The sequence below is a fragment of the Ovis canadensis genome, chromosome 1 (assembly GCF_042477335.2).
Source record: "Ovis canadensis isolate MfBH-ARS-UI-01 breed Bighorn chromosome 1, ARS-UI_OviCan_v2, whole genome shotgun sequence".
Lineage (NCBI taxonomy): Eukaryota > Metazoa > Chordata > Mammalia > Artiodactyla > Bovidae > Ovis > Ovis canadensis.
In genome coordinates, this window is record NC_091245.1 from 87,215,877 (window position 1) to 87,239,359 (window position 23,483).

Consider the following 23,483-nt stretch of genomic DNA (forward strand, 5'->3'; position numbering starts at 1 on the left):
CACAACACGAGGCACAACACAAGTTTATAAACCCTGGTGCCAGCCGTCTAGTAGGGGAAAAAGCAGAACACCAACAATTCTAAAGATGTGAGGCACAACATGATGAGGTGATCAGTATCTTCTACCTGAGACAACCAGCAAACATGAACACCAGAGTACCCACCCACGGGCTCCCTCATCCTTGGAGTACAGCGCCAAGATGCTCAACTCCTAGGCAGCTCTATTCTCTTACCAGGAAAAGACACCCACATTTAGGATATAAATAATTTACCAAGACCCTGGTTTGATAGCCTCACATACTGTGAATTAAACTATACTTAAGTTGATCTGGACCCACTAATAACATAAGAAGCCTGGAAACGCCTGGGAAGAGGCAGCCTGTTCCCACTGAATGTCAGCAAGGGGGCTACTCATTGCCTGATGAGCTGGAATCTCAAGGCCCTTGGGCCTATTCAGCCCCCAGCCTGGGAAACCCATCCCGGCTCCCTCATTGAAAGTACATAGGAGTTTACTCCAAATCTGTTAGAAACTGGAGGAGTATTTACTTCCACATGTACACAGAATATAAAAATATATGCATTTTATTTTAGAAAAAATGCAGACCGATGGAGTAAGCTTATTATAAACTGGCCCATTAGGAGTCACAGAATCCACAGGAAACAAGTTCTGGAGACCAGATGCCTGCCTCTGCCTCTCCAAACAGGCCTGAGTCCAGGAGAGGATGTGATTCTGGAGGCCTGCTCCTCAGAGAGCTGGGAGGTTGGCCACAGAGGCCATTCACATGTAAATGTCCAGTGAACCGAAGCCCGGGAAGAAAATCAAACTTTGGACCAGGATACAAGAGTGGGGGTGAATGAGGACAAACACTCTCCAGCATTTCTTATTTTCTCTGTGTGAACTTCACCACTGGGAGGCAAACTCTTTTCCCTATCTAGTTTCAACTCAGAGTTTGATTCCCCTCCAGCTCAACCCTAATCCACCCCATCTCCCACAGTCTCTAGTCCTGAAGCACCAGCTGGGGTGGCAGGTCTTTCTTCTATCCCTGGGCCAGATCTGCTAGAAGCAGGTCTGCCTCCAAGGAGAAGGCTTGGGAAACCAAAAAGAGGTGAGTCCAGGCAGTGGCTGTAGTGGTTTGCTACTGAATTCTTGCTTGCGGTCCTGATCTCTTTACCTAAGGAGACAGAAGGAGGAACTGCTTTAAATTGCCCTTCTTTCACAAGCCCATTTGTCACCAGCTGAATTCAAGTTCCTCAGAGTAGGAAGCAATGGGACTCTGTGCCCCTCGAGGCTCCCTCCTCCTGCCCATCTTGCCTCAAGGGATTTGGGGCTGATGGGCAAAACAGCTTGGAAGCCCAGATGATAAGGAAGAGACAGCATCTCAGTGTTTTACCTGGTAGGTCCTGGGACAGCAACTTTCCTGGGAGGCTGCAGATTGCTGCGACCAGCACCAGAGATGGGAAGATTTGGTCGTTGAGAAACAGGAACTTGATGGGAGTCAACAAAAGACATGAGTTAGCAGACAGTTCAACTGACCTTCTCAAAAAGAAATAGTGTAGTCAAGGCAGAGTGAGTCTGGGATAGTGCCTTTCTTCCCCAAGGTAAAAACATAAGGTATTCGAAAACGAAGGCTTGAACACTTTGCTCAAGCCCACATCCTCTCCTTAACTCAGTCTCCCCACCTCCAGACATAGCTATAATGAGGGTGGAAGAGTCGCTGTCACCAACTGGGAGAGTGCGTGCATGCTGGGCAAGGGCAAATATTATTCGTCCTGATTTCTTATTCTTGTCTGTTCTTCCTTACCTCTGTGCCCTGCTGCACTTGGTCTTGGAAGTCCTTTCCGAGCTGACAGGGAATCTGAAGGAGGGGCGCCTTTGCTGGATGGGACACTCCGGCTGGCGAGTGGCATCCTGTTGCCAGGCCTGGGAACGGCCGAGGGAACAGGCAGTCGACTGGAAGGTTTAGCAGCTGCTCCCTGGGGCCGAGACAGGCGCTGAGAGTTGCCGGCAGGAGGCTGTGGGGCCAAGACTGGTGTGACGGGGGTAGGTGGACCTGGTGAGAGGGGTGGAGGAATTTCAGGGTTTGCACCACATCCTTCCCACTCCCTACACCCCACCCACCCACAGCTTCACTGCCCAGGTCTTCTCACTTGCTGTCGCTCTCCCACTGGACCCGGCTTTTGCCCGGACCGGAGGAGTTGATCGGGCAAGAGGGGAAGACGCTGGGCTTTTGGAGGCAGGGAACAGATTGCACGTGGGCGACTCCTGAAACACACAGAGGGAGAAAAAGGACTAAAGTGGAAAAAGAATCTGTTCTGCTGGCTGACTCAGGGACAGAGGTGGAGAGTTTTGTAGATCCCAGGAAGAAGGGCAGAAGTTAGCTGCCAACAACAGCAGCGTCACCACCAACGCCATTTATTGAGAGCTTATTACAGAGCTTATACACAGATGCTGTGGTACGTGCCTTGCTTATGGCACCTTGTTTAATTCCAACAATTCTACAAGGTAGAATTTTACTATCTCCATCTTACCAACAAGGAAAATGCCTGTACTGGGTCATGCACAGTGTCGGAGGCACACATCTAAGCCAAGCCCTCTCAACTCACCCTCTTCACGCTGGAGGGCTTCTTTCCAGATGTTGCTCGAAGAGCCCTGACGGACCCCTTCCTATCGCTGCTCCGGAGTCGGGGTGTCAGGCTGCTTGGAGAGGGGGTGCTCCGAGCCAAAGAGCTCACGGTGGGCAGCAGGTCTCGGACAGGACTGTCCTTGAGCACAAAGGTCTCCCGCCGAGGGCTGGGCTTCACCCTTCGAGGCCCTGAGCCCTCACCTGTGTTCTCCCGCTCCTGCAGGGCACACTGCTCCAGCTGAGCTGCCAGCCGGTTGGCTTCATGGAGAATTTCTTCCAGCTTCTCTGGACTAAGGGGGCCTAAGCTGAGCCTCAGACCCGGGGGGGTGGGGGCCACTGCATTTGGGTCACTTCGATGGGAGAGGCCTCGTCGGAGGGGTTTCTCCGGAGTCACCAACACTGCTACATCTTCTTCCTCTCGACTGAGACAGAAAACAAAGCAGGCATCACGCCCACAGGAGAAGACTGCAAGGGGGACTGGGCAAAACCCCCACAGCAGAGCCAAGAACACAAATGCAAACCCTGAAGCCCATACTGGCCGTGAGATCTAAGTGATGAAACATCTGGTTCTACGAGGCCTTCTATGCTTACTGACATTGGAAATTATGCCAGGGTGAAGATGCCACAAATCCACTTACCTTCTTCTTAACACCCTGAAATCTCATTCCAGCTTATTACTCGCCCCATCCCCAGCAGTGACACAGGGCCCTAGTCACCCAGCCACCCAGAAGCCCCAGTGCACCCAACCTTGCTAAATTACCAATCCAGACCTGAGGCCAATAATTCAGCAGTAAGGGGTTAGAAACAATCATTGTGAGAAAAAAGTAAACAGGATAAAGAGTCTACTACCTGTCTGATGGTGACAGCCCCCCAAAGTCCAAGGTCTCATCCGCTATAAACTTTACGTCTGTAGGGGAGGAAAGAAGGAATGCCAGCTTTGGGTCCCCAACATGGTCCCATTCTTCCCTCCAGCGTTTCCTTACCTTCTTCTAAATCTTCCATGTTCCAGACAGCAGGAAAGAGTCAGCTTAGACACCTGAGCTGGAGAGAAAACACCTTTCCTCACGTCTCCATCCTGCTCAAGGCCTCCCAGCTAGACTCCGGGTGCAAGCCAAGGGTTGGGAATAATCGTGAAGGTAAAGCAAGCGTCCCCGCAGTAGGACTTGCCCCTGTAAACTTCCTCTGCTACCACTCGGGCATGTACGGGCAGACTGTCCCGCACTCCCATCTCCCTCCACACACTGGCCCCCGCCCCTCTGCGACCCAACCTCCTCTCGCTGGAGCGGTCTCTGCGCCCCATCTTCCTCCCCGCCACCATCCTCCGGGTTCTTCTTCTCCCCAAGCCACCTTTCTACTCCCCGCAGCACCGCATCCACACCACTTCTACAGGCCACCCTCAGTTTTCAGTTTCCGAGCCGCCTCACCTACCGTGGAAGGTGCTTTCCTTCCACAACCTAGTCCCGGGAATCAGCTCCGAGGGGGCGGGGCTCCTTTCGAATCTCTCTGGTCCCACCCACTCCCCCCACACGCGCTCAATGATTGGTGGAGGCCAGCATCCCCACGCCCTCCTGAGGCGGGGCGGCGGAGGGGCAGTCGGCCGGAAGTCTGCAGGTGGGGCAGAGAGGAAAGCCGTTCTGTGAAAGACTCCATCCGGAGGGCCAAGGCGGGGAGGCCGCGAGCGCGCGCTCGTGCCCGGGAAATTTTGCTTGGATTCCCTCCAGCAGTCTGGCCCTCGCGGCGGCGCGCGAGGGAACTGTCCTATGAGCGAGGGCCTCGTTCCCTGCCGCACTCTCTTCTCCGCCCCCTCCTTCTCCATCCGCTCAGAGCTGAGCTTTTAAGCAGTGAAATTAATGCTCTGCTTGGGGAAATTCGTTTTCTTAGGCTCAGTCCTTTCGGAAGCGCCGTGTGAGCCGATCCCTCAGTTAACATTTTTCCAAATTTACGGAAGCAACTAAACATTTATATTTTAAGTATATTGAGGTTCTCTAAGAATTGCATCTCCACGGGCTTTTTGGGCAAAAACATTCGGATCCTGAGCCATTCACGGTGTGAAGAAAACAACGAGCTTTTCAGACAGGGAGATTTGGGTTCAGATTCGACCGTGGCTCCCCTGTTAATAAGAATATTGAGTACATTTGACCTCTCTGAGCTTATATTTGACATCTCGCTTATCTAAGAGGATTGTGATCGTCACAGTACATGGTTGCTGCTGCTGCTGGGGCTAAGTCGCTTCAGTCGTGTCCGACTCTGTGCGACCCCACAGACGGCAGCCCATCAGGGTCCCCCGTCCCTGGGATTCTCCAGGCAAGAACACTGGAGTAGTTTGCCATTTCCTTCTCCAGTGCAAGAAAGGAACAGTGAAAGTGAAGTCGCTTTCAGTACATGGTTGCTGCTGCTGCCAAGTCACTTCAGTCGTGTCCTACTCTGTGCGACCCCATAGACGGCAGCCCACTGGGCTCCTCCGTCCCTGGAATTCTCCAGGCAAGAACACTGAAGTGGGTTGCCATTTCCTTCTCCAATGCATGAAAGTGAAAAGTGAAAGTGAAGTCGCTCAGTCGTGTCCAACTCTTAGTGACCCCATGGACTGCAGCCTACCAGGCTCCTCTGTCCGTGGGATTTGCCAGGCAAGAGTACTGGAGTGGGCTGCCATTGCAAGAATAATTATGAATATCGAGTTTTATACCGTGTGCCTTAAGCGCTTTTGAGGGTAATATTTGTAACTGGCTTCCTCTAAATTAAAAGCTGTGTTGTAAAAAGTTTAAGCCTACTTGTTAGGGATTTTCTTTGTTGCTTCCAAGGGTTGCCTGTGAATAGACTGGGCCATCCGTTAATAGAGCTTCTCAGAAATATTTAAAAATTTTGAAATTAAAAGTCCCCAAAAGATGGTTAAAGAGTTCTCCCATTAACAAAGAGCCTGAATGTCCAGTCTCCAGAGTTTATGACCACTATTTTGGCTACTTTTTGTTTACTTCTCAGAGTTTAGCTGTAAAGTTGAGGTGGTGAGGTTTGCAAGAGTGAGATGTTATTGTAATAAATGCCACAGGAAGGAAGGAGCCTTGGAGTTTAGTAGTATGATAAAGGGAAAGGATGGGGAGACCCAGAACTTGCAAGTTTATGTGAGAAAGAGCTGAGACAAGAGGACTGCCTCTTTTGCCTTGGGTTCCTGGTGAAGGTGGAAATTTAGTTGCTTGCAGGGTTCAGACTCTTTGGAGGTAAGAAAACCAAAGCCAGTAGCTTCCTTCTCTCTAGGCAGGTTGTGGCAAAGTGGAGATCAGAGGGAAAGAAGCTGTTAATTAACTGCCTTTCTTCTTCCCCTAGGAGCAGCCTGAGTAAGGAAATTCTTCACCCATCTTCAGGTAAGTGAAGGAAGCACTTTTAGAAAGTTGGGAGTTAATTCCTCCTAAGGAAACTCATCTCCAATTTTCTATCACCAAATTATGATTTTGAAAGCTGTTGTAGAGAAATAAGCAATGGATCTACTTTCTTTTCCATCAGAATGACAACAAAAGCAGAAAATGTAGATTCCAGGCACAAGAATTCTTCACTCAGCATAAAGGCCTCTAATCTGGGAAATATGTGACCCTCTCAGGTCAACCCCAAAATGATATGTATGAATAGGTATTAAAGATTTTGGATAAATAATGAAGAGATCAATTAATGAAGAAATCACACTCCCTCCCAGGCACATGGTAAGCCTTAGTTCAGAAGTTACTTTGAGCATAGTGTTGAGTGCATAAATGAAAAATTTAGGATTCCAGTGCAGTTCTCCTTGGATGCAGGCAAGCCTCTTGGTCACTGTGTACATGACTGGCTGGCTTTGGACTCTGGCCCCTGCTCCTTAACGGTCCTCCCAAATTCTCAGCAAGTGCATTAGACCCTACATATGATTAGTGTGACTGTTTTCTCATTTGTCCCAAGGATGCTAGATAACTAGTGACATTCTGGATGCATAGGAAGAAGTTAATTTATCACATGCAAGGAATGCCTTGGGACATTGGAACTTAATTCTCATAGAACTGCAGTTGAAAAAGGCTGGAATAGATACTTGGTCTCAACTGAAAATAAGCATTTAGTCTGAACAGAAAAGCTCTTCATACTTAGCCGAAATAGATCCCTTCCTTTTTCAAAACTTTGCTTTATATTTACTGTCTTCTAGGAATGTTTTCTTTCTTAAGCCCATGATTCCAACCCAGACCCAAACAGCGGGGGTCCCTGGGTGAAAGAGATGAGAAGAAATATGGAAAGCTTGAAGTCAAACAGACCTGGTTCAAATCCTAGAGCTTCTACTTTCCAGCTGCATAACTTAGAGCAATTTATAAGCTTCAACTCACTCATCTGTAAAATGATTAAAAGAGATAAAGCCTTCAGAGCTCCATGCATAGAAAGCTGTTTTAATCATGTATTAATGTGTATATTTAGTGGTTTGAAACAGCAGCAACTATTCTTCTGCTCATGTATTGCTGGACTGTTCAAGGACAGCCTGTCTTTACACCAGGAGTAAATTGGGTTTGTCTAGAGCTGCGGGCTCCAAGGTGGCCCCACATGTCTAGGGCGCTGGTGCTGGCTGTCAGCTGGGATTCTTGGCTGTCCTTCATGGGCCTCCCATAATTCATCAATCTATGATGAGATTCTTTAATTGGGAACATGACAGTTCTTTAATTGTGCACATGACTGGCTGGGAAGCTAGTCAGTTATGTACATAATGACTTCCAAAAGCAAAAACAGAAACTAGTAGACCTCTCAACTGGCACAGCATCACCTCCACTATGTTCTTTTGGTCAAAACAGGTCACCTGGTAAGCCAGATTCAAGCGGGGAAGAAACAGACTCCAATTCTGGGTGGGAAGAGCACCATGCCCATACCAGGATGGGAGGAGTTATCGCTATCTTCTTCAGATTCCATCACAGAATGCCTTCAGTATGTTATTTGTTATAGAAATGAAAACATGTAAGCAAGAGCACATCACCTTTATTCTTTCTCTAGGGCCTATTGAGACTCTGCTCCACTTTCTTCACTGTCTCCCAGCCCTCAGGTTTTAGAGCTCTGTCTTTAATTAGCTATGCGTGTACATGTATCCTGTTGTCTGTTTCTCTATGATAGAATTGCATCCAGTTTTCCAGCTTATACTGGAAAGCGCAGAGAGGAAGAGGGCAGGTCATCTTTAACATCCCTTTGAGCACCTGATACTGTATAGCTTTATCATGACTGTCTAGAGAAAAAGACAGTGTTAGGGGTCTCTGTGGAAGAGAACATGGCTATAGGAAGAGAAAGAGGAGGCTTGGGGGTCCAGAGAGTCCATAGAGTCTGGCTAAAGACTCTGGGTCCAGAGAGTCTGGCTAAAGGATTGCAATTTTCTCAGCGGTTTTCTATATAAAAAGCCTCAAACAGATGGACACTTTTGCACTGAGGATCCACGCTTTTATTTAGATTAGTCCAAACAGACACTGTGCTGGAGCTTCTTAAGAACACAGTCTTGCCACAGGCTTCCTGGAGGCACAGAAAAGAGAGGGTATGTTGTGGCCGTAACAGCCAACAGCCAGAGTGCATCGAGGCTGCTGAGGCAACCCGTTCACATTCTCTGCAGGCTGTGCTCTGAATTCTCCATTTACCCTGCTTCATTGCTGCCACTGACTGGGAGAGATGGGAAAGGGCAACTAACAGTAACAAGGATAACACCAACACAATGTCAGTAACCTCAACCTTAACGCAGAGAGGGAACTGAGGGATGGCAAGAGAACTGACTGTGCAAGCCAACTGGCAGAGAGAGCTCTCCTGAGAAGTTTGCATTTTAATGCATCCCTCAGGGTTTTCATTTGCAATAGAGCAGTGAGAGGCTTAAATAAATGGCTTCTGGGATGGAATTCACTCTTGGGTTTCATCAGCCAGGAGCTGCAAGTCAGAGGAGACGTTGGGAACCAGTTCTCTTTAATTTTCTCATGAGCTTCCTTTCCACCCCACTCATCAGCTTGTACACAACATTTCTACTGTGAATGACGTAGAGTCTTGAAGGAGCTGTCAAGTTCTACATGACAATCTAAGTTGCCCTTTGTCAATAATGTGCTGCTTGGGACCGCATAACCCACATGTTCAATTATTATTGACATATAAGGATAACAGTGGTTTTCTTCTCTTGGAAGGGAAGGAATCCCAAAGCTTCAAAGTAAAAAGCAAGCAAACTAATCTTTTTTTCATCATGCTTAACATACTGTGGTAGAAACACTTATTGACAGAAACATCTTCTTCTCTCTTTTTCTGCCGTATGGTGGCTGTGACCTCCACCATCCTCCACTCCTGACTGTTTCCTTGATGCCTTTCCTTACAGCACCTGTTCACTCCTTCCCACAGACCCCCCCTCCACCCCACCCTTACAATTAGGTAGATGCCATCACTCTTCTTCAGGAGACCATTAAGTTTAATTCCTAACATCAGCTTGAGGATTACAGATAGATGGAGACTGAGACAAAAGTAGACCTCATCTATAGTAAATTTCCTCCACATGGATGATAGTATTTATTCACTTACAAAAAAAGTGGTTAAAAGAAAAGAATTTTGTACACAGTTGCAGCTGCTCCGCCATCTCTCTCAAATGTTAGCACTGCCTCTAGCTCAAAGAGCTCCAGCCAAGGAGGAGGGGGAATAATTAAGGAGGTCTCTTTACGGTGGCTCAAGACTGCCTTCAAATCCATGGCTGGTAAAGCAACTGGCTACAAAAGCTGCGCCCTCTACTGGAGGGGTAAAGAAACCTCATCGTTAACAGGACTGGTACTACTCTTGCCTGGAAAATACCATGGGTGGAGGAGCCTGGTAGACTGCAGTCCATGGGGTCGCTAAGAGTCGGACACAACTGAGCGACTTCACTTTCACTTTTCACTTTCATGCATTGGAGGAGGAAATGGCAACCCACTTCAGTGTTCTTGCCTGGAGAATCCCAGGGACGGGGCAGCCTGGTGGGCTGCTGTCTATGGGGTCGCACAGAGTCGGACACGACTGAAGCGACTTAGCAGCAGCAGAAGTCATTAGATGAGCAAACTTCCCTTTCTGCGTCTGGTACAGAAAATTGCCCAGGACCTCAAAACAGATCTGAGCCTCTAGAGTGCAGCTATTGGTGCTTCACAGAAGGCAAACCAGGCCTCTCTTCTCGGCCTTTTTGAAAATATCAACCTTTGTGTTATTCATGCCAAACGTGTAACAATTATACCAAGACATACAGCTAGCACCACAAACGTGGAGAACCTGCTTAATAATGCACTATGATGGATACATTTCATTCTTTAAAAAAAAAATTCTCTTCTTCCTGCTATTGGTAGTTCTGAACATTATTTTTTTCTGTTGAGTCAAAAGGTACCTAAATATATGTTTGCAAGTGGAAAAATGGGGGACAGAAATCAGGTACTGTTAGTTCCTCCGTTTCCATTTCTGTGTGAATTTTTAACATAAATGTGGGACCATAAAACATGAATGCAAGTCAAAATGTTTCAGTAAACAAGATTCAGCGGTTCAACTTTATAACACTAATAAATAAACCTGTCATAGTGGAACTATAGGTAACTTTGTTCTGTATTTTTCAAGTGTCCTGTAAATGTGTTATCATACTTCCATAATTCAAAAAATAAAAGTGAAAGAGAATAAATAAATAAACCAGTTAAATTTTTCTGGACAATGCCAGCATTTGGATTTTTTAAAACAAGAAAATTTCTTATTGACTTCAACTAAATGGCGTTCATAGCATTTTAATTATACAGTAGATTCCATCCATTCAGTATACTTTTCTGAGTTGTCCTACATGCAAGTACATGTTTTTAATGTTGTCTGTCTTCTGGCTATGTTTGCTATTAAAATACATTAAACTATTTTTTTAAAAGTGGTTGCCAGCGAGTGTGTGGTTGAAAGGTCAGGAATACATATCTGTCCCAGGTTCAACAACACTAACCATAAACATAAAATACTCCACTCAGACCCCCTGTCCCTCTTTCCTTACCTTCCTCAGAGTTACCCATTTCCGCTTAGGATGCCTCAATTAGGAGCTGCAAGAATTCAGACATTTCTCATTGTTAACATCTCAGAAATCTCTGGGAAACCTTTGAGAACATCAAGAAGGGATATACTTTCAGGTGTGGGAGAAGTCTGTGGGGCTAATTAGGAATCTATGCAGAGAGAAGAACAGGACATGTAATGGCCCGTTCAGCCCTGATTCACGCTGCATGCACTTAGAAAGGGCCCACTGTGTGTCATAAACTGGGCTAAACACTAGGGGACAAAGGCAAATAAGATGGTCTCTTCCCTCAAAGCGCTCATAGATCAGTAAACAGATCATTATAAACAATATTCTAAATGCAATGATGGGGACTTCCTAGCAGTCCAATGGTTAAGCCTCCACACTTCCAATGCAGGCTGCTTAGTTTTGATCCCTGGTCAGGCAACTGGATCCTACATGCCACAAATAAAGATCTTGCTGGCACAGCCAAATAAATAAAAATAAATTTAAAAATAAATGTAATGATGGCAATCTGAGCAAGGTGACAGGAATGGATAAATAAGTGAATGCTTGAAAAGAGGTAGAGAGACTATGCAGTATTTCTGTTTCACAACTGGAGATGAAAGTCCTTTGGTTTATCTGAATGCCCAACAAAGAGCTGCAGCTCTCTGGGACTGAGTCAGAAGATTGTACAGTTTAATGAAAACAATCTGGGTGAGGTCCAGGAGACTTGGCCTCTTTCCGCCACAGTGCCAACTCCTCAACTAACCAACAGTGGAAATCCAGGGTAAACTGCTCAGTCACCTCCCTGTGCTTCAGGTCTCTCCTTTGCAAAGCAGAAATAGCGATTCTTCCTAAATTATAGAATCATGATGGAGAAAAATGAAAGAGTGGATAATAAAGACGGCTCCTCAGCTGCATCCTGATGACGACAGTGATGAGAAGGCCTGAAAGGGAAGCCACCCAAGCCCTTCTCCTTCTAGGCTTGTGTCCCTGCCGTCAGATTTTCCACCTAAGGAGAGAGGAGTTACCTAAGGTGACAGGTGTGCCCTTACCTTTCACATCCACCCGACAGTCCACGGACGCCTCCCCCAGGGGGTTAACTGCCTTGCAGGTATAGATGCCTCCATCAAAGGGGCCAGGCTTGCGGATTTCCAGGGAGCAGATTCCCAGGTGAGTAAGGGCTCTGTACTTGGGGTTGCCCTGGATATCCATCTTGTTCTTCAGCCAGATGATCTTTGGCTGGAAGATAAAGGTGAAGGGGGAGAGTAAGAAGAAACCAACACAACTCCATCGCCCCTGCCAGAGAGACAGCTTGGAACCGTGTGCCCAGTTGCTAGCAGATCATTAAATGACCAGAGAAGGCGATGGCACCCCACTCCAGTACTCTTGCCTGGAAAATCCCATGGACGGAGGAGCCTGGTAGGCTGCAGTCCGTGGGGCTGCACAGAGTCAGACATGACTGAAGCGACTTAGCAGCAGCAGCAGCAACATTAAGTGACATCTTCATGTATGAGGAACAAACACTAAAAGGCAAACCGGAAACATTATCCCCATCGGCCTGTCTTGAACCCCAGTGCCCTGAGTGTTCCTACCTAACGTGCTGTGAAGGTGACAGGAATAAATGTTTTGGTTAGAATGTTCCTCAGCAAGCAGAAAATAACACAGCCCAGCTATGCACAGACCTCCCTGCTCACCTTGGGGGAGGCACGGACACAGCAGAAGAGCTGGGTGTCGTAGCCAATGACCGCAGTGCAGTCTGCCAGGGGCTGGGTAAACTTCGGGGCTTCAGAGAAATCTCGCTGGGCAAAGCTCTTGGTCTTGTAAACAGTAGCTGAGGGGACCAACAAATGTCTGAGGGCCCCATCCCTTGCCAACTCTTTCTCCTTAACTCCTCGCAGCTTTGAGTCCTGGTGGTGCCTTACCTGCTTTCTGGATGTGGGCCAGGTCGGCAGTGACGGGGGCGTTCTCGCTGAGCCCGCACTGGTTCTCAGCAAAGACTCGAAATGTGTAGGAGTTGCCGACGATGAGGTTGGGGACTGTGCAGCTGGCACGGCGACAGCGCTCCAGCACAGTGAACCACAGCTGCAGGTGCCCCACAACACGCCGGGAGTGAGACCCCTGTTCAGGGAATTCACTGACCCCCAGCCAACCGCATGGAGTCACCAGAGCCCCATTCCAGGACGTTCGTGTTCCTCCCTCCCTCTCTCCCAGCCAGGCCTCACCCCAGATTTGGTGTCAGCCTTCTGCACCGTGTATCCCAGGAGGGCCGCATTGCCCACGTCTTGGGGAGGAGTCCACTCCAGGGTAGCGCTGGAGCCCCAGACATCCACCAACCTGATGCTCTGAGGAGGGCCCGGCCTCTCTGGAAGGGCCAAGCATGACTGTGGGCGTGACACACCTCTCATGCCATGACATCACTCCAAGAGGGGCTTCTGCTATGCCAGCCCTCCCTCCACCTTCCCCTGCACCCCACAGTCCCGCTTCCCCAGCTCGATGTACAGATACCCATTCAGGCTAGAGTGGGAGCCCCGAGGACCACCCAGTCTCCCATTGTCCCCACAGTACCAATCACCAGGATGTCAATGGTGGCGGTGGCCTCCAGCCCGCCCAGCTGCACAGTGAGCTGGTAGCGACCTGAGTCAGCACGCTGGGCCTCTCTGATGAAGAGGATAGAGTCCCGCTCCCCATTCCGCACACTCACACGACTGGTGTCCAAGGCACAGCCATCATGCGTCCAGATGGCTTGAGGTTTGGGTTTGCCCTGAGAAATAGAGAGATGACTGTGAGTGACCCCAAGAGGCCCCTCGCCCCTCCCAGCTGCAGTAAGGGTCAGATCCACCAGGTCCACATGGTGACTTGACTCACAGCTGCAAATTCTTTGAGTGAGAGTTTGATGAACTGTCCCAGGGGACTTGCATCTCTCGGCAACAGTCTCAGGATCATGGGAAAGGGCTTTGTATCTCCCACCCTCTGGGAGTCTAGGTCATGGACACTCAGGGCAGCTGGGACTAACAGTAGCTGCCCAGACTCTTGTCCGTGGATATGTGCTTAGTCACTCAGTCATGTCTGACTCTTATGACCCCATAGACTGCAGCCTGCCAGACTCCTCTGCCCACGAAATTTTCCAAGCAAGAATACTGGAGTGGGTTGCCATTTTCTCTTCCAGGGAATCTTCCTGATGCAGAGATCGAACCCACATCTCCTGCATCTCCTGCATTGGCAGGTGGGTTCTTTACCACTGAGCCACCTGGGATGCCCGCCAGACTCCTGAGAGCCCCACAAGCTGAGAGCTCTCAGATCTCTGCTGACTGAAGGGTGTGGATTAGCCTCGCAGCATACCCTAGGCATGCCTGGCCTGACCTGACCTGATCCCAACCCCTCTGAGGATTGCTGATGAAAGGGCCACCTCAAACTTTGGGGAACATGCACCCTCCATTCAAGGCTAGGATAGCTGCCCCACCACTAGCAGAACTCTTGGTTTTTGTTTCCAAATCAAAACCCTGGCCTGGCTCTAGTCATGGACTCAACGTGGGCTGGGTATGATTACCTGGAATGGGATTAGAAGGTTCACTGTATCTCCAACCTTCCTGATGTAGGTCTGTCTCAGGGCCCGAGGTAGCCAGATCTTGGGGTGCTCTGAATGATGGAAAGAGAGAGAAGAGGGGGGAGGTGAGCTTCCTGTAGGGGGAAGAGGAGAGTTTAGAGGATGTGGATGCTACGTCGAGTTGTGTTCCATAGGCAGGTGTCCCAGGCAACACTCAGCTAACTCAGCCCTCCCTCAGGGAATGAGAAGACGGCACCCGTTGTCTCACTGAGATTTAGGGACAAGCAACCAGCTGAAGGATCTGAGAGAGTGTGTGTGTTAAAGTATAGGCAGAAAGAGCACTGAAGGGTGAGCCTGACTCCTACCTCTTTTAATCTGTAACTCTCCACCACCGACTTTTCGTCAACTGAGATATTTTGTTTGTTCAGGGACCAGTCTGGCCTGAGTGGTTTGTCTTTCCACTCCTTTTCTACATTTGTCCTCAACAACACTCCTTTATCAAGGCCAATTTCAGTGTCAATCCTGGCCCCCAAGTATCAGCCCCACTTCCCAGTTTGGGGCCAGACCCGGAGGAGGAAGCTTTACTTTCCGCAGGTAGTCAACACTCTGAACCCACCAGGACAGCACTGACGTCACTGCGGGGAGACCTGGCTCCTGGGTCCCTTCCTCTGCAAGGCCACCCTGATCAGGGGCCTGTGTAGTGTCTTCCAGTCTGTGGAATATCACTTTGTACAATCAGAATCTGGGAAAGATTAGGTCCACTGCTCACCCCACCCCCCTTGATCTTCCAGGCTGTTTCAGTGAAAGAGAGATTAAATTATGTTTATTGGCTTCCAGGAGAAAGACAGGAGATGCTCAGGAGTAAGGTTGGAGGTTGGGTTCCCTTGGGGTCCTGGCTGAAATCTACTCTGTTTTCCAGGCTTCTGGAGCTCCCCTTTCTCCTCCTTTCTCCAGCAGATAGCAGCTTGATAGCAGATTCCAGCCTTTATGATAACACACACGTCCCTGTAAATACGTTCCTTAACATTCACCCCAATACATGTATATTTACTTACAAATAGAACTGTTTAAAATGTACATTACATAATGCAGAGTTGGAAGGGTGGAGTTGAAAATAAAACAAAGGTTCTACAAAGCTCTTCCTACCCCTCAGTTTGTAGGTCTTGCTTAGAGACCAGGAACTTCACTCCCACACTCCACCCCCATCACCATCACGAGGTTCCTTGGGCTTTGTAGATGAATATAGACAGAAATGTTCGGTGCACGCTGTCCATTTTATTTGCCTAGTTTCCTTTTTCACCGAGCGGCTTACGTTTCAACCTGGCTTGTGCCGTCTTCGGCTGCGCCTCACCCCTCTGCACCAACCGCACAGGGACTGAGTGGTGCGGCGAGGTTGGGGGCGGGGCCGTGCTCTGAGTGCTGGCCCGCCCACGTGGCTCAGGGCCTGAAGCCTCAGCCAGGACCGGGCTGCTGAATGACCCGCTCCGCTCGGCTGCCCTCTGTTCGACTTTGGCGGTTTGGGTGGAGGAGGGGCATGAAGAACAGAAGAAGTGTTGTGTGACGCGCTCCTCTCCTGTGGCCATCTTGGCAAGCGACCGAGGAGTTGAGAACAGGCGGATATGACTTTAGGGTTTTCTGAAAAAAGAGGGTGGCAGTTGAAAAGGAGGCTCCAAACCTCAGCTTGTTGGCCTTGCTTCCCCACTGCTGGGTGGGGAGTGAACCCCTCACGCTTGCTGGGCAGGGGGCGAGGGAGAAGCCAGCTCTGATGTCCTTTGCACTGCTTATAGAATCTGAGTTAGAAGGGACCTTGGGAGTTTCCTGGTTAAGCGGTTAAGACACGTCACCTTCCAAAGCAGAGGGTGTGGGTTCGATCCTTGGTCAGGGAGCTAAGATCTCACATGCCTTGGGGCCCAAAATCCAAAACCCAAAACATAAAAAAGAAAACAGAAACCTAACCCAGAAGCAATATTGCAATCAATTCAATAAAGACTTTTAAAAATGGTCTGCATGAGAAAAAAAAAAAAGAAATGGGATTCCTGACAAGAGGATGGATCAAGAGGGGGCAAACTTAAGTGACAAGAATGTTCCAGGTCTGAGGACGAGCAGGCGAAGATTCTGCTCTCAGCAGTCTCCCAGCTCCAGTGGGAGGGAGGGCAGAAGATGGACTTAAGGCTAAAGCTGCTGATAAAGTGCAGGAGGTGGCGGAGGAGTGTGTGACAGCTCCAGGTGTCTGGGCTGCAGCAAGCCCTTCCCCAGTGCACCCCAGGATTTGGTTTGCCCAGCAAAAGAGAGCAATCTGACCCTTGCTAAGAACGTTAATAGCAGAGCTCATCTGGGGCCTCTCTTTTCACACATCCACAGTCAGGCAAGGTGTTAATTGTACTGACCTTGGAGAAACCTGGCTTTTCCTGCTACCCAAGGTCTTTCTCCTCCTCAGATGCCAGGAGGGATGTGCACCAAAGACTACCGCCCTGAAGCACAACCTTGGTTTCCTGAGACCAGTTCTGAGACAGTGGCAGTTTGGTTTTCTCCCTTCAAGAGTCTTAGGAAAAAGGCATTTTGAAAAGTGCTGTGAGAGCCCTTGGCCTCTGAGCAGGGTTGCTCTCGGCACTGAATTTTTCTCAGACAGAATACTGTCTTACAATTTAGTGGAGAAAGGGGACTTCCCTGGTGGTCTAGTGGTTAAGAATCCACCTTGCAATGCAGGGGACATGGGTTTGATCCCTGGTTGGGGAAGATCACAGGTGCCAGAGAACAGTTGAGCCCAAGAGCCGCAACTAGAGGGTCTGTGTGCTGCAGCAAAAGATCCCTCGTGCCACAGCTAAGACCCAATACAGCCAAATTAAGTAATTAATTAGGAAAAAAAAAACCCCAAATTAGTGGAGAAGGAAGCTACTTAAAGTCCAGAGATCTTGACTCCTCTTGGATAGAAAACCCCTTCTGACTTCCCTGGTGGTCCAGTGGCGAAGACTCCGTGCTTCTAATGCAGGGGGCATGAGTTTGATCCCTGGTCAGGGAACTAGGGTCCCACATGCCATGCAGTTCAGCCAAAAAAAAACAAAAAAGAAAGAAAAGAGAAAAAAGAGAATCCCTCCTAATTCTGTCGAATTTCATCCTGCTGAGGTTTCCTTCTCTGTTCATGGGAATTAACCGTCAACATCCTCACTTAATTTGGTTTCACATGGCTAAAGACTTTCCTTCAGTGGTTCCCTAAGGACTGTGTAGTTCAGAATGATGGTGTTAATTATGGTCTGGAGAGTGAGGGAACAAGATGGACACATTGAAAGAGTGAAGTGTACATGAGCGTGAGTGTGTGTGAGTGCAAGACTGTGACGGTATGTGTGTGCACAGGTTACTGTGCGAGTAAATGGTTACTGAAAGAGCAAAGGGTTACTGAAAGAGCAAATCCACAAGGCAAGCTACGGCTTCCAGTAACCCCAAAGATTTCCATGGATCCAAAAAGTACCGGCATTTCTTAGAGAAACATTAGTTGATCCACAGGATATAACATGCATCGTACACTCCTCTGAGGAGAAGACTCTGTCACCCTCTTCTCATGCTGATGACGGTAACACTGACTCAGTGTCACTCTCTCCAACACAGCTGAAGTCAAGTTTCTTGGACAAGTCAACACCCAGCCTTCCAGTTCCTGCAGGGCCGCCTCACAGCCTTGCCTGCCACTCCTCCAAAGATTTCATCCTCCCCTGCTTCAGCCCTTGGTTCCTTTAGTCATTGTCTAGGCCAAAAGAATAGAGTCTAGCCACTCTAGAATCTGAATTTCAAGCAGCCCACTTTCTCAGCACCACCTATCTATCCCGTCAACTCTCTCCCTCTAGTGCTTCACCAGCAGCGACCCTTCAGCCCACCAAGACCTCTGATCCATTATCCTCCCACCCCTGCACTCTCCATCACCCCTCTCAGTGTTATCATTTTCTTTCTCACCCAGCTTAGACTCCACAGCTGTCATCAGATTCACTCCTTGCATACCCACTCAAATCCCTAATCCTTTCCATGTCCTAACAACATCCAGCCCCAGTTAACTACCACACCCTTGGTGCCTGCATCTGTACAGCCCAACATGGCTGGGGAAAATATTACAAAACCGTACTGACTTTAAATTGATGGCCAGGACTTCCCTGGTGGCCCAGTGGTTAAGAATCTGCCCACCAAAGCAGGGGACAATGGCTCGCTCCCTGATCTGGGAAGATCCCATATACTTCAGGGCAAATAAGGCCGCAAGCAGCAACTACCGAGCCCACCCACCCCAACTACTGAGGCCGGCATGCCTAGAGCCATGCTCCCCAACCAGAGAAGCCGCCTCAATGAGAAGCCCTCACAACACAACTAGAGAAAGCCCATGGGTAGCAACAAAGACCCACTGCAGCCATTAAAAAAAAAGGCAATTTAAATGGATGGCCACTACCTCTAAATAGACACTGGCATTTCTGCCAGACTTCCCTAATCCCTTCAGTCTCCTATTCTCCCAGGTGACTGTTGCACATCCTCCTCTCCTAAAACTTCCATACCTTCTCCCAAATCTTCACTGTAATTGATGATCTTGCTCGTGTCTAAGGCTTGCCTGTAGCCTGTCTGGGAGCTAGTGAAGGACAGGGAAGCGGGGTATGCTGCAGTCCATGGGGTCGCAAAGGATTGGACATGACTTAGCGACTGAAAAACAACAACACAGCCTATTCTTAGCAGCCAGAAAAATTTTAAAACCTTACACCTAAAACCCTGCACTGGTTGCCCCTCTGTCTCATAGTTGAACCGGTATTCACAATGGTCCTGCTACCTTGTGGACTCCAAACCTGACATTCTCTCCCTCACTCAGCTTCTGCCACTGCAGCCCCAGTCCATAAGGCGCAGTGCTGCCTCAGGGCATTTGCACTTACTGTTCTCTCACCTTGGAAAACCTTCTCCTCAGTTATCTGCAGGCATTGCTCTCTAGTTTCAAGTTGCTGCTCAAATTACCTGATTAACAAGGCTTTCACTGAATATCCTGTTTAAAAACCACAAGTGGACTTTGGTGGCGCAGTGTATAAGAATCTGCCTGACAATGCAGGGGACACGAGCTCGAACCCAGGTCCAAAAAGATCCCACATGCCCCAAAGCAACTAAGCCTGTGTGCCACAACTATTGAGCCAGGACTCTAGAGCCCTCAAGCTGCAGCTACTGAGGCCCGGGTGCCCCAGGGCCCATGCTTTGCAACAAGAGAAGGCAGTGTAATGAGAAGCCTGAGCTCTGCAATGAAGAGTAGCCCCCACTCACTGTAACTAGAGAAAGCCCAAGGACAGCAATTAAGACCCACCACAGCCAAAATATAAAGAAATAGATCTTAAAAAAATAATGGAAAAAAAGACAAACTTATTAAAAACAAAAACAGCAATCACTCTTCCCATACCAGCATTTTCTATCTTCTTTGTCTTATTTTTCAGCACAGCAGTTTATCACTATTTATACATTTTATTTGCTTATCTATTTATTATCTGTCCCTTACATAGAATGTAATATCTACAAGGAAATTATTTTAGCCTATTTTTTGCATTTTTGTAACAGTGCCTGGCACATAATAGATATAAAATAAATATTTGTAGAAGGAAGAAAGAGGATAGGAAGGGAGAGTGGGAGGGAGGATGGTTGCTTCAAGGCTAGGCATGCAGCTTCCCAAGCGTGAAGACACAGCACGGTCCAGACTGAAAGAGGGCCCAGGGTCAGCAGGAAGCAATCGAGGTGAGATCTACAGATGGGCCCTCCCTCTGGGGCTCAGTGTCCCGTCTTCTCCGCATCAGGATACAGCCTGTCCCATGGCCTCTTATTATTATTATTTAAAATTTTTATTTATTTATTTATTTTTGGCTGTTCTGGGTCTTTGTTGTTGCAGTGACTTTTCTCTAGTTGCAGACAGCAGGGACTACTCTGTAGTTTACAGTGCTTGGCCTTCTCATTGCGGTGGCTTCTCTTGTTCCTGGGCACAGACTTTAGGGCGCACGGGCTCATGAGCTCAGTAGTTGTAGCCCCTGGGGTTTTGGAGCACAGGCTCAATAGCTGTGGGGCATGGGTTTAATTGCTCCAGGGCATGGGGGATCTTCCCCGGGATCAGACAGTGCCTCCTGCACTGGCAGGCAGGCAGATTCTTTGCCTCTGAGCCACCAGGGAAGCATGCCTCTCACTATCATGAACGCTCTCCTCTGGCCCCTACCCAGTGTGGCCTTCAGGACACAGTGCCTCTGTGTGTGCTGAGTGTGACAAAGGATGCTTTCCCAGTGCCAGCCTCCTACGTCCACTTACTTAGCCATGGAGAGCACTTTCTTGACTAAAAGCTCAGTGTTGGCCAGTTGCAGTTTATTTTGATGTTGCAAATATTTTGACACCTGTTCTATTTCACGTGTGCTCACATGCTCACTGCTGTGCCTCTCTAGGTCCCATAGAACTCTCCATGAGAAAGAGGAGGCATTAAGAGGAAGGAGAAGTCCTTGGCGCTCATAGGGAACTTCGGGGCCATCTAGGCGAGCACCATGGCACCCCTTAAAGCCCTTCTTCAGTAATTCTGTGAACTCCCTGAGCTTTGTTGAGCATTTTTCTTGAAGCAAGAGCCCATAGCTTTCGTTAGGTTTTCCTAGGGATCCATATCCAGCAAAGGGTTCAGAATTCTGATTTAATTCTACCTCTGAATTGACAGGTTAGAGATGGAAGCCCAAAGGGGTGGATTAACTTGCCTAGAGTCACAGGACAGAGCTAGCATTTGAACTGTTTTTCCAAATGGGTAACAGATGCAAACACTTTGCACAGTGTCACCAGGAGGCTTTACTGTCAGGGGCCTCTGGGATGCCAGTGGGTGAGACCACACACAAGAATGTGGTCCTTCAGGCCTCACTTATGGGCTGGGGCTATCAGGAGCTGACAGCCCACAGCATCCACTCTGTGGCCAGAGGGTTAAGTATGGGGAGATGAGCACCCTCTCCCAGGGCTTTGTAGAGACCAGTGGTCAAGGAGTCAGAAGTCCTGGCTCTCGCCCTCCCTCATCCTGGCTTATTCCCTGGGTCTTTTGGGGGACGAAACTGGCTTTCTGCCTCAAGACCATTCCAACCTAACATGTTCCCAATAACTTCTGCTCTCTTCATCTGTTTTTCAGTGGGGATAAACTCAGTTGGCTCTGGGCCATTGACATTCAAACAGCGTCTGAAGACTCATTGTCTTCCATCGGATGATAGAGGCTATGGACTTTCCCACTGCAACCCTGTTTGCAGGTAGAACTCAGCCTTTACTCCTGACTTGGAAATACATTATCTATTCACATCTTCATTTGGCCTCTTCAAAAGCATGTTGGATTATCTCAACAATCCTTCCAATTACCTTACCAGATAGATACTAATAATCACCATTTTATAGAGAGTAACTGAAGCCCTGAAGTCCACTGACTTCACCAAGGTCACGGAGCTGCTGGAGGTGGCCCTGGGAATTGAGTCTAGACCCTGTCTTGTCTTCTTCTCCCTGTCCTGGCATTCCTCGCTGTCTCATTTGTGGTCTTTGCGTCTCTGCACTTAAGGCTTCAAGGGGCCACAAGTGGGGACTTTGTACAGGGAACATGTCTCAGTGTTTCTTTGCAGGAGAGGGCAAAAACTACTCTCCCTTGGTTGGCTGAGCCAGGCACAATGGGAGCCACTCCAGCGAAGTCTCTTAGCTACAGAGGCCAGTTGTGGGGCCAGGGACAGATGTGGGGTGGGCAGCAGGGCTGCGGGGAACTTCAGGGCTGGTCAAGGCACCCACCACCTCTTAGATCAAAAACACCTCTTTGATGAGAGGCTCACAGAGACCACAGAAAAGGAGCCTTAGAATGCTTCTCCTCGAAGGCCTCTGCTTCCGTGGTGCTTCGGTTAGGAGAGGCTAGAGTTTCCCATGGGAGCCGGTGGGGGTATGGGGGTAGGTCTCGGACTCCTGGCCCTGTTGATGGCCAGACAGAGTGTCACATTCGTTCAGCACTCAGCCCCTCCGTGGCTCCAAGCTTTTCGTTTCCCTCTTCTCCGGGTCCAGATGGATACAATCTCACCCTTCATTCCCTCCCTGACTGATGTTAGTAATATATCAGGTCCTCCTAGTCCCTGTGACCGACACATTTTAAAGGTAAAAATATAAACCTATCAGTATTAGTTACTGTAGCGTACCACAAACACTGTTCACTGGCTTCTCAGGTAAAAAGCAAGAACCCAGCAGAGGCAGTTGAGCAGCAAGAGTCCATCAAAAAGGGGGTGGGGGTTCCGGTGGATGCTCCTCCATCCTAAGTCCTCATCCCATGAAAGCATTTAGCTCTGCAAAACCCACGAACAACACCCATTACCCGGCCTACCCCCTCCCCACCAGTCACCTTCTATGGGGGGCAGGAGCTGGGGAAGGGGGCTGCCGGCCCCTCGCTGGGGTGAAGTCTGAGGTCCGTCAGCATCTGGTGGGCTGGCTTCTTTCACCTTCAGTGTGGGTCCCAAGGCTGCCTCCTGAGCTGTGGCTGCCTCCATGCTGGGCCACCCAGAGGCTAAGCTCCAGGGGAAGATTTTCACTGTTGATGGTGAGGGAGGGACTGAGCACCTGCTCTCCAGCCTGGCCTCCCCAGGGTCATGTAACTGGGCTGTCCTGTTCCCACCCACTGACTCCCATGAGGGATGAAGCGGGGGCTAGAGGAAGAGGGGGAGCAGATCACAGCCCGGAATAGCTGCAGGAGGAGGGCCCAGTGGCCCTGTTATCTTGGGAGAGAGACGACACCTCTCACACAGCACCAGGCAGGGAGAGGAGCGCTTGAGCTTCAAACAGCCCCTCCCTGCTCAGACCATTCACATGAGGACTCTGGCTTCTGGGGGGAAGGACTGGGTGACATCTCAGCTCCTGATCTCCATCCAGCTCATCCAAGGGTGTCTGGGTCCACAGGAAGGGGCCCCATCCTCTCATTTCCACCCCACCCACCTGTCCCATGGAAGTAGAAGGCAAAGTCTGCATCCTGGAGCCAGACCCCCAACTCACTTTGGCTCCATCACCAATTGGCTGTGCCTTGTAACAACAGTCTCTCTTAGGTCTGTTTCCTCATCTGTGAAATGGAGATAAGTCTTAGGGCTGTTGTGAGCATTCAAAGAGGTAATCTGTGTAAAGTGCTTAGCAGTGTGTGGCCAACTAAGTGCTCGATAAATGTAAGCTATTTTTAGGTTGGGCCAGCACTTAGCCCTTTCAAAGCTCCCTTGCCTGTGAGATAAAAGTGCAAGTAAACGAGAAGCAGCAGTTGTGAGAGGGGAGTCAGGGGCCTGGGGTCAGAGGACTTGAGTGTGACCCTGGCTCTGCTACTTATTCTGCTCCTAGGT

At 49.1% G+C, this 23,483-nt stretch overlaps 2 protein-coding genes and 1 long non-coding RNA gene across 9 annotated transcripts; 1 reads left to right on the top strand and 2 right to left on the bottom strand.

Annotated features, from left to right (window-relative positions):
* Nucleotides 1-565: 565 nt before the first annotated feature.
* Nucleotides 566-4,490, bottom strand: PSRC1 (proline and serine rich coiled-coil 1). Of its 7 annotated transcripts, none has more exons than XM_069573658.1 (8): nucleotides 4,052-4,157; nucleotides 3,607-3,664; nucleotides 3,473-3,530; nucleotides 2,604-3,045; nucleotides 2,148-2,262; nucleotides 1,802-2,050; nucleotides 1,391-1,484; nucleotides 566-1,171 (listed from the first exon to the last, which is right to left on the bottom strand). In XM_069573658.1, the coding sequence occupies exons 2-8, from the start codon at nucleotides 3,623-3,625 to the stop codon at nucleotides 1,168-1,170; spliced, it is 981 nt and encodes a 326-aa protein (XP_069429759.1). In that variant the 5' UTR covers nucleotides 3,626-3,664; nucleotides 4,052-4,157; the 3' UTR covers nucleotides 566-1,167. The 7 variants fall into 7 exon arrangements, with proteins under 7 accessions (XP_069429759.1, XP_069429761.1, XP_069429764.1 ...); XM_069573660.1 differs by having other exon boundaries at nucleotides 3,607-3,659; nucleotides 4,052-4,134; XM_069573663.1 differs by having other exon boundaries at nucleotides 1,802-1,920; nucleotides 2,119-2,262; nucleotides 4,052-4,134.
* Nucleotides 4,491-5,737: 1,247 nt separating this feature from the next.
* Nucleotides 5,738-6,265, top strand: LOC138431922 (uncharacterized). Its single transcript, XR_011253860.1, has 3 exons — nucleotides 5,738-5,835; nucleotides 5,942-5,979; nucleotides 6,119-6,265. It is a non-coding gene; the product is annotated as an uncharacterized lncRNA (long non-coding RNA).
* A 1,754-nt stretch (nucleotides 6,266-8,019) lies between these two features.
* Nucleotides 8,020-22,768, bottom strand: MYBPHL (myosin binding protein H like). Its single transcript, XM_069573664.1, has 9 exons — nucleotides 22,508-22,768; nucleotides 14,149-14,237; nucleotides 13,167-13,362; nucleotides 12,824-12,963; nucleotides 12,524-12,683; nucleotides 12,296-12,432; nucleotides 11,654-11,840; nucleotides 10,602-10,647; nucleotides 8,020-8,110 (listed from the first exon to the last, which is right to left on the bottom strand). Exons 1-8 carry the CDS (start codon nucleotides 22,650-22,652, stop codon nucleotides 10,637-10,639), a joined length of 1,065 nt encoding a protein of 354 aa, XP_069429765.1. The 5' UTR covers nucleotides 22,653-22,768; the 3' UTR covers nucleotides 8,020-8,110; nucleotides 10,602-10,636.
* Nucleotides 22,769-23,483: the final 715 nt, after the last annotated feature.